General features: G+C 47.4%; 1 protein-coding gene across 1 annotated transcript; it reads right to left on the bottom strand.

Annotated features, from left to right (window-relative positions):
* Window positions 1-7,125: 7,125 nt before the first annotated feature.
* Window positions 7,126-8,307, bottom strand: LOC135708073 (trypsin beta-like). The gene is made up of 3 exons (XM_065230018.1): window positions 7,881-8,307; window positions 7,705-7,818; window positions 7,126-7,638 (listed from the first exon to the last, which is right to left on the bottom strand). The coding sequence occupies exons 1-3, from the start codon at window positions 8,271-8,273 to the stop codon at window positions 7,267-7,269; spliced, it is 879 nt and encodes a 292-aa protein (XP_065086090.1). The 5' UTR covers window positions 8,274-8,307; the 3' UTR covers window positions 7,126-7,266.
* Between the last annotated feature and the right edge of the window lie 2,181 nt (window positions 8,308-10,488).

Below are 10,488 nucleotides of genomic sequence, written 5' to 3'. Positions count from 1 at the left end.
ATTGATGAGCAAGCAGACAGCGCGGACAACTTGGATACACCAGTGCAGCTCACACCCCAAGGCCTGTTCGGTGGTATCGCAACCGCAGTCGACATGGCCGTAGCTGAGGGACCACTACCAAATGGCGATCCGGATACGTACCAAGAGGCACTGTCGCGGGAAGACGCAGCACTCTGGAAGCAAGCGATGCGCTCAGAGCAAACGACACCTGGACCACGAACGAACTGCCTGCTGGTCCGAAGCCGATCAAATGCAAATGGGTCTCTAAGACCAAGCACGGCGCAAACGGCAACGTGGACAGACACAAAGCACGCCTAGTCGTAAAAGGCTTCTCGCAGCGAGAGGGGGTGGACTATGATGAGACCTACTCACCCGTGGTTCGTCATAGCTCCCTGCGGTACCTTTTCGCCTTGAGCGCCCGGCATGGACTGGCTATCGAACAAATGGATGCTAAAACGGCGTTTCTCCAGGGAGAATTAAAGGAGGAAATTTACATGGAACAGCCTCCGTGTTTCCAAAACTCCCATCAGTCAAGACTGGTTTGCCGTTTGAATAAAGCTCTATACGGACTCAAACAGTCCAGTCGCGTATGGAACGATAAACTCGATGCTGCGGTGCGAAGGTTTGGATTGACTCCGTCAAAGTACGACCCGTGTCTCTACTATCGCATCGAAAGCAACCGGATGATATTTATTGCAATCTACGTAGACGACGTGCTGGGTGACACGTATCGCATGAAGGACCTAGGATCAGCAAGTTCGTGTCTCGGAATACGGATTACTCGTGACAACGATGCCGTAGCTCTGGATCAGGAAGCATACATTGAAGCGATGCTGTCCCGATTCAACATGCAACATGCGAAGGCAGTGTCGACTCCGATGAACTCAAGCTTGAAGCTGATCAAAGAGATGGCTCCGCAGACCACGGATGAAGCTGCAAAAATGAAAGAGGTGCCGTACCATGAGGCTGTAGGCAGTTTGATGTATCTAGCGCAATGCACCAAAACTGATGTACTATTCGCCGTTAACCAACTGAGTCGCTTCAACACGAATCCAGGAGTCAAGCATTGGGAAGCGGTTAAACACCTGTTTCGGTACTTACGAGGTACGTCGATGCTCAAGCTGCAGTACACCATGGGTTGTAGTACTGTCCTAATTGGTTACTCCGATCCGGTGCGGTGTCCTGGTGTTGCAAGCGGCAACCCACAGTTGCCCTATCGACTTGTGAAGCCGAGTACATGGCTTTATCTGCCGCCGTACAGGAAGCCATGTGGTGGCGTGGTTTGATCAAACAACTTGGACTGGATCAAACCATCGAGCTTTGCTGCGACAATCAAAGCACTATATGCATTGCCACGCCGCGTACCAAGCACATAGACATACGTCATCACTTTATACGAGACGCCCTCGACCAGAACATCGTTCGGCTGAAGTACGTGAGCACCGATCAACAGATTGCGGATGGCGGCCTAACGAAGACTCTTGAACGGATTAAGCTGTAGCGAAACCGAGTTGCTATGGGGGTGGACGCATCAGCTTAAGAGGGAGTGTTGAGATAGTAGTGTAAGCTAAGCTACATCTGTTCTTTATATCTGTGGCAGAGTAGAATTTATCCAACTTCTGTGTAGTTCACGCTCACCGTGTAGAACTATTTATTCTCTGCCTGTACTGTACTTTTCCCTTCAATTCTAAAATTCTGCGCGTGTTCTCTCTTTAATAGGAACTCCTTGTGTACTGCACTGCAGCAAACGTGAAGTTCCAGTTTCTTTGTAATAAGTTGTGTGAGAGCTGATATTTGTGCTCTTGAAATTTTTGTATGGTACTGAGATTTATCAGAAATAAGGTTTCCACAGTTGATCGGGAATATCTCGATTAGCCATAAATCCCTCCAATGAGTTCTTTTACTACCGATTGAGCAAAAATAATTACTAAATATTGCTGTATTTGAAGATTTCGTTTGCGTTTTGTAGATGCACATGCATCATTTGGCATAAGAACAAGGGGCATTTCTGTGGTGGGAAAAAAGTGACTTCCATATCTACCACAGATTACAAATTCGACAGTGAGCATGCATAAGGGCGTAAACGCGATGGTCGATTCTCTCTTTTGTTAATAACTCACTTGGATTAACACATCTCGGTGCGTTTGCTGTTGCCTTTGATAGCCAATACAACCTGTTACAGGTTACTAGCACTACATTGAACAAATTTAAGATAATATTCAAGCTGAACATTGCCTTAGGTCCTAAGTATAACATTGATCGATTCTCTTCGTCGACTTCCTCTTTCGTTAATAACTTGAGCACCAACCGTTTCTTGCTGTCATCGATTCTCTGCTTGTCCGTCAAGCAGTTCAGTCCGGTTTTTGCTCGCTCTGTCGAGTTGTTCGATGGTTTATTCCAAACGTTTATTCGCATCGTCAGTAGTGTCGGTCGCATCGTGTGATGGGAATACAGCGCTCCCGGAACAGGCTCCATGAGAAAGCGGAGAAGAACAGTGGTGAGGGTAGCACGAGTGTACCTATTTCAAATAGCTACGCTACTCTTCCCACCGATGTTGGGAAAACCACCTCCGTCACGGTGAAGCGATCCAAGAAGAGGAAGAAAAACCAGGGCCAATCCGATGGTGCGAGTGGACGTGACGATGTCACCGCGCGACATCGGTAAATTCGGCGACGCCATTGACAACGAAAATTCTGCCGGTCCTAGTGCGGCAAAAGTAAAGCTACCTCCATTGGTAGTGAAAAATGCCCATCTTAATGAGCTCATCGCGGATGTAGCGACGCTGGGCATTAAAGCCGAATACAAGTTGGTCAGAGTCGGCAACAAGGTGGTGCTCCGTACCAAAGCGGAGTATGACTTGGTCGTCGCCCACCTGAGGTCTTCCAAGGAGCCGTACAAGGTCGTCATAAAGGACCTACCAAACTTCGACCCGAAGTTTATCGAAGCTAAAATCAGGAACCGGTACAGGCTGGCCCCAAGTGCCGTTTATCGGATGACAAGAAGAGATGAGAATGTGAAGGCGTATCCAGATTGCCTTTTCCTGGTACACTTCCAGAAGGGAACGGTGACGCTCAACGTGCTGAAAGCCATCCGCTCCATCAATTCCATCATCGTCTGTTGGGAGCCATACCGTGGCGGCCATCGCGATGTGACTAAGTGCCAACGGTGTCTGAACTTCACACACGGCACCCGCAACTGCAACATTAAGCCACGCTGCGGCAATTGCGCTCAAGATCATGCCACCTCCGAATGTGCTGCGGATGAAGCTGTGGCGTCCAAATGCGCCTGTGGTCCTGCGTGGTCTACCCGACATGAACATCGCCGCGCTGTCGGATGAGCTGAAGAAGAACGGTCTAAAACCGTTGCAAGTCTTCAAGATGAATCGGCACGACGTCTCCCTTAAGTACCGTGACCAGCTGTATTTGGTCCACCTCGAGCGAAACACAACGTGTTTGAACGACCTGCAGTGTATTCGGGCGTTTTTCCACATCGTGGTTAAGTGGGAACGCTACCAACCTCGCCCCCGTAACGTCACCCAATGCCCAAACTGCCTCATGTTTGGGCACGGGACCAAAAATTGACACATGGCTCATCGCTGCAACGAATGTGGCAAGCAACACGCACCCGAAGAATGCCAGAGGATGGAGAACACCGATCCACAATGCGCCAACTGTGGTGCAGCACATCGAGCTACCATGGAAATCCGCAAAAGAGCCTCCACGCAGAACCAGCCGGGTCGAAAAAAGGTACCGGCACGCAATGAGCAGAATTGCCCCACCATTCTTCCGCCACTACCGGTCAACAACCGTTTGGCTGCTGCTGCTACTGCTGCATGAGTCCCGCCAACTGCTGAAGTGCCAAACCATCCGGCTAATCCGACCCTTCAGTCCTATGCGGCAACGGTTTCGTTCCCTCCCCCGGGACTATCGTGGCGTCGAGATGATGCCCCACCATCGCATGAAAACGAAGAGCTACTCACAACAGAGGAACTCATTACCATCATGGCAGAAGCAATCATCATCAAGCGCTCCTGCAGAACCAGAACCGAGCAGATTCTTGCTGCATCACGTTTCATCAAGATCGCCAACTGGAATGCTTGCTCGCTCAAGAGCAAAATCCTCGAGTTCGTTGACTTCCTCAACAAACAAAACATCGACTTTGTCGTTATTACCGAAACCCACCTGAAACCGGAGGTAAACGTCTACCTTCCTGACTTCCGGCTTCTAAGACTTGATCGAACCAGCTCCGAGGGAGGAGGAGTTACCATTGTTGTATGGAGAAACATCTGCTGTCGGCTTCTGCCGAGCTTCCAGCTCAAAACCATCGAAGCTTTAGGGGTAGAAGTCTCCACTCCTGTCGGCCATATCACCATCATTGCGACCTACTGCCCCAAGCAAGTCACCATCAGGGACGGGTCGGCAGCAGACCTGTGGAGGGACATCATCAAACTAACTCGACGGCGCGAAAAGACCTGAACGCCTAACACCAGGCTTGGGGCAACAGTCGATGCAACCAAAACGGCATCATCCTGACCGACGACCTGCAAAAGGCTCGCTACACCATATTTGCGCCGGACTGTTCCTCCCGGTTGAACTGGTCTGGTGTTCACTCTACGATAGACATCTTCATCAGCAACATGGGAGACAACATCTCGCTACCTGTGACCCATCAGGAGCTGAGTTCGGGCCACTATCCGGTGGTGGCCGAAGTAGGCTCATCCGTCAACCGAATCCAAGCTTCCCGACGCAACTACCATCGTGTCAGCTGGGATCAGTTCCAACACTGTGTCGACTACGGTGTCCTTCCGGAGACGCCCGAATATGTTGACTGGTGTCTGCGTTCCATCGAGGAGGCGATATCCCGGGCCAGGGAACAACACGTGCCAGTATCCAGACAGGTGAGCAATACTCTGAACCTTGATAGAATTACCAAAGATCTCATCAGACTCCGTAACTCCATCCGAAGGCAATACCAGCGTTCTGGTTTACGTGTCTTGAATACCCATTGCAATCGTCTTACAAAAACCATCCAAGCCAGGATGGTGGACCTCAGGAATTTTTCTAACAAGATCCGGTCTCTCCCAGATTGTGCAAAGCCCTTCTGGAAACTAACGAAAATCCTTAAAAATAAGCCAAGACCCATTCCATCACTGACCCCACTGGATCGTCCCGGCGGGTCAGTGGTTCATCTGATAACTCCTGAAGAGAAGGCTGCCGCGATAGGTCAACACTTCGTCAGCTCCCATAATCTCGGACAATACATCGTCAGCCCTCATGAATCTGAGGTTGCTGAAAATGCAACCAATCTCCATCAGATTCCTAACATTTTTCCAGAGGAATCCGAGATTACGGCTGACGAACTGTTGGCCTTTATCAAATCATAAAAACATAAAGGCCCCAGATTTCGACAACATCCTGAATCTGGAACTCAAACACTTGAGTTCCAGATTCTACAACCATCTGGCGCTGATTTTTAATCAGTGTCTCAGACTTGGCTACTTCCCCTCGTGTTGGAAGTCAGCTAAAGTCATACCCATCCGGAAACCTGGGAAGGATCCGTTCTCTCCTCCAAGTTATCGACCAATCAGCCTTCTCTCAGGGTTATCAAAACTGTTCGAAACAGCTGGGGTTCCACAAGGAAGCATCCTTGGCCCCATTCTATTCAAGCTGTTCACTTCCGATATGCCGGCTCTCCCTGATGGTGGATCGTTGTCTCTGTTCGCAGATGACACATCCATCGTCTACAAGGGTAGGGTCATCGGAGCTCTGACTGCCAAACTTCAGAGAGGCCTGGACGTCCTGTCTGAATATTTCAACAGCTGGAAGATCCGTATCAACGCAGCAAAGACCCAGGTCATTATCTTTCCACACTCAAAATCTCCCAGACTTGTTCCGTCGGTGAATAATAAGATCTGCTTAAACGGGTCAGTGGTGGAATGGTCCAAAGAGGTCGTGTACCTCGGGCTAACATTAGACAGCAAGCTTCTTTTCAGGGAGCACATTGACAAAACCAAAACCATGCCAATCTGGGAGAGTTGCGCCAAATGCCATCACCTCAAACTCCAAAACAAGATCCTTAACAGTCCCCCGCGGACTAGAAATTCTGAGGTCCACCGCCTGGCTGGTCTTCAGACACTGGAGTTACGAAGAGCTGACTCCATCGCAAGGTTCAGAGATTGCTGTAGGCGATCCGATCAACAGATCGTCAGGGATCTAGCACGTTAGGTTAGGTAGGTAGAATAACAAATTAAAACCTTCAAACAACATATGTACTTCACAAGAAGAAAATTGCAAAACATTACACAGTAAAACACAACATGTACAACACAAAATCAAAAAGTTCACCAAAGATGAAGAGCCCTTCTGGCTAACATAAAAAATCAAAATAAAGAAGAATTTTACTGCTACTATCTTCTTTTATCGTGGTACCGAATTGCTGGATAATTAGGTTGAAAAACCTGCCATGATTTCGGTCCGTTTGAAGAAGGTCCCAAACGGACCGAAACGTTGGACAAAACATAAAATAGCAGTATTTTGATTTTGTCGAGACTGAAAAGCCATTCACAACACACTTATGATATTCCGGCACTTTCTCGTGCTCCCAGTCGCTGGGGGAAGAAGTATTATGTATGAAGATTGAATTACTTTATGCAACGATACTAGAAGACAAGGCCATGTATTTGGGTAGTGAGATATGTGGCGAAAATGGTGAAAAACACTATCCTCTGCCTACAGGTGGGACTCGAACCCACACCTCCCAGTAAGCTAGACGAGCGCTCTACCGTAGACTTGATGCTACCGTCATCAATCTTACGAAGCAGTGATGTTATAAAGACGGTCCAACTCCCCTGGTAAGCGGGATGTGATTCATCATTCTCCCATGACTGAACCACCACTTCTCTCAGACCGAGCAGCTAACCCCCCTGTCAACATGAGAACGTAGTGGTGAACAACTGTCATCAAAACTCTACTCACTCCGATACTGGTAGGCACCCAAGAGAACATGTAATGTAAATTGTAATGTTCCGTAGCTGTGGAATTTCAAGATTTTATCCTCAAAAGTGTGGACTTCATCCCGGGATGTGTGTTAAAATAAATACACCTTGAACCTAGATAAATTTTAAGTTAAAATCTGTGTTGGCGACAAATCGAACTAAGTAAAACAATTGATCGGCTCTAGAACTAGATTTCTCTTCACTTGAAATACAACCAGTTCATTCAAAATGTTGCAAAACTCCAAGCCCTTGGTTATTATTTTTATTTTCCATCAAGCACGAATACCTCGCACCGCGTGCAGTACCCAAGCGGACACTAAACCAGCCATCGCAAGTCCCGCAGTTGCCCCAGAGCTTTTGTTGTTGTCAATCCACTTCCGAAAGTACGCCACATCGGAGTAGATGCCAGGGTAGTTTTGCAATCCGCAATCCCTTCCGAAGGAAACGACTCCCGCCAGGAGTCCTCCGCAGACCAACGGACCACCTGAGTCTCCCTGACAGGAATCCTTCCCACCTAGGTCTTCTCCAACGCAGAGCATCCCGTTCAGAATGTGTCCGTTGTAGCTGGTCGTTCCATTGCATGACTCCAGCGATTGTACGGTAATATTGACGGCCATCAAATCCACCGTTGCCATTTGAATGCCCTTGGACGGATAATGTGCACATAATCAGAACTAATCAATCATGTTGCAGTTTCTGTTCGTACTTACAGCTTGTGTGGTTCCCCAACCGCTAGTCTGGCAAACGGTTCCCTGACTGGGACTGCTGTCGATCAACTCGATTGTCCGTAGCGTCGGATGATATCCATCCATGTTTCTGTCCAACTGAAAGCAACGCAGACATAGTTAAACCACCATAAATCAACTCTCATTCGCAATCAGCTTACAATCAACATTCCTATGTCGTTGGCAAACGATTCCGGATCGTAGCGTTCATGAACGATCACCTTACTGACGTTGAAGATCTCCGTGTTGCCCGTCGCAATTACTCGGTTTAGACTTCCGCCGACTACTCGGAAATAGCTTGCCGCACGCTTCTGGTCAGCCTCGTTCAACAGACAGTGGGCAGCCGTTAGGATCGTCCGGCTGTTGATGAGACTACCGCCGCAAATGTGACCACTACCGAACGAGGCCAGGTCGTTGGATTTGCGCCGGATAGAGACCTGATGCCTCGTGCTTGCCTGTATCGCCGGAAAGCCACCAATGATTTTCAAGTCGTCCGCTCCGACGGTGGACATTACCACCATCAACGAAAAGGTAAGCGCTGCTGAAGTCCACATGTTCCTGAAGGTGCTTGCGATGATACTGCAGGTGGAAAACTGCGCAGGATAGACACTACAATCGATAGTTAGTTAATATACGTTATCGGATCGGGATTATCGCTCACTTGAGTTCTATGAGACACCTATGACACATTTCTGTTGAAATATCTACTTTTCAAGAGCCTTTAATCCGATTGTGTTAATAGATTTTACACAGCGACACGTGTAAGTTCAACCGTTTACTCTACACTCAACGACCGTCCTGGTGCCATACGATGACTTGTTGTAGCTTGTATCTATCGTTTGTTTTTGTGAATATATAGTAATAGCACAGACAAACAGACATAACACTCTCAAGTTGTTCATCGAACAAGCATTTAACGGACAATTTAAAAGCATCGTAGTTGGTAGTACTGCCACTAGTGGCGCGCATAGTCAATCCCCTTGCGTCTGACGTTTAAACACTACCGCCATCTGTTCAGCGTAGTGCCCACCACAGTGTACTCAACAGATGGCGGTAATGTTTTAACGACGATGTTTTACAGTGAGACATACTAAATGTGTTATGTCTGTTTGTCTGTGGTAATAGGTTCGATTTTAGTATCGCACGATTTTTGACATTGTAACTTTCCACAAATTTTGATACTTGCAAACCTTATTATTATGTGATCACGTCCAAAGCTTCATAATTATCAATTGTACAAGTATCGCCGACAATTTTGTGTTGTGACAAAAATGTTCTGCATTTCACTGATTCATTGATGGATACACAAACTTGTTGAACATACTCTTTATTTCTTGTATTTGTGTGGTTTACATTACTTATCAAGTGACACAGATGCGTCTTTTCAACTTTGGTTCTTTTGTATTTCAATTATTATTAGTTACAGTTCCTAGTCCTATCAGGCCTGTTTTAGAGAATGACCACCTTGGTTTTAAATTGGAAAAAGGAAACTATTTATAACTACTATTTACAACTACAACAAACTTACAACTACTATATACACCTAATCTACTAAATACAAATTGCTTTTCATCGAACAACATCCCGAGATAGGTTACTTCGGCGGACCACTCAACCCTTGTGCCATTCATGATTACAGTACAAGATGGAGCCGGTTTCAGTTTGGGCGATTGCCGATGAAGGAACATGATCGCTTGAGTTTTGGAGGCATTGATTTTGATTTTCCACGTGGTGGCATAATCAGCAAAGGCGTTAAGGCATCGTTGAAGTTTGTTCGTTATTTCGCGAAGCATCCTTCCTTTGATGGCTATTGCGGTATCACCGACAAACCGACATGAATGACCATAGCAAAAGCAACAAAATTTCTGACCAAAGTACAATACTGACATCTGGCTCCATGTGCGCGAGAAATATTTAGCTAAGCCATGCTAAAGTTATGAATTGGTTCGTTTCTAATCTATTCTGGACAAATGATTTTTTATCTAGATCAACAAATCCTATTGTTTTGATTCGGATCACTGCACATTTAAATCGACCGTTTACGATTTTCGGGCATGAGTCAGAACTAAGTGTCATGTCGGTTTGTCGGTGGCGGTATCATCAGGAAAAACACGCAACCGTCTCCGAAGGGAGGAATGTCGGAAGTGTAAATGCTGTAAAGCAAGGGGTCCAGCAGACAGCCTTGCGGGACCCCTGCTGGGATGGAAAACGTGTCTGAAAGACAACCATTCAACGATACCTTAAACGACCTTTGCAGGAGGTAGTTACGGGTGATTTTAACCAGATGTAATGGGAAGTTGAAGTTACAAAGCTTGTACACAAGCTTTATCCTTCCTTCTTCCTGGTTGATTGTTCGTAGATGCCTGTTTTCGGGTGCGCTTGTTATCCTCGCGTTTAGGGCACTGCTTGTCGGATTTTTGGTGAGCACCACCACAGTTGGCACATTTGGACTCCACAGCTTCATCCGCAGCACATTCGGAGGTGGTGTGGTTTTGAGCGCAATTGCCACAGCGTGGCTTAATGTTGCAGTTTCGGGTGCCGTGTCCGAAGTTCAGACACCGTTGGCACTGAGTCACATCGTGATGGCCGCCACGATATGGAATTGATGGAGCGGATGGCTTTCAGTGCGTTGAGCGTCACCGTTCCCTTCTGGAAGTGTACCAGGAAAAGGCAATCCGGATACGCCTTCCTTGTCATCCGATAGACGGCGCTTGGGGCCAGCTTGTACCGGTTCCTGATTTCATGTTTGGTAGGCCCCTGATGACGACC

This window comes from Ochlerotatus camptorhynchus, unplaced genomic scaffold (assembly GCF_037179485.1).
Source record: "Ochlerotatus camptorhynchus isolate MF236.1 unplaced genomic scaffold, CSIRO-AGI_Acam_v1.1 ptg000325l, whole genome shotgun sequence".
Lineage (NCBI taxonomy): Eukaryota > Metazoa > Arthropoda > Insecta > Diptera > Culicidae > Ochlerotatus > Ochlerotatus camptorhynchus.
Note: the sequence above shows the minus strand (reverse complement) of the source record. Positions and strands in the feature narration are given on the sequence as shown.

Excerpts from the sequence above, each read along its gene's own strand:
- LOC135708073 (XM_065230018.1), bottom strand. The coding sequence starts at position 8,273 with ATGTGGACTTCAGCAGCGCTTACCTTTTCGTTGATGGTGGTAATGTCC. Across the intron at positions 7,819-7,880 it reads ACGACATAGGAATGTTGATT|TTGGACAGAAACATGGATGG; the intron begins GTAAGCTGATTG and ends CGTTGCTTTCAG. Across the intron at positions 7,639-7,704 it reads GTTGGGGAACCACACAAGCT|GGCATTCAAATGGCAACGGT; the intron begins GTAAGTACGAAC and ends TATCCGTCCAAG.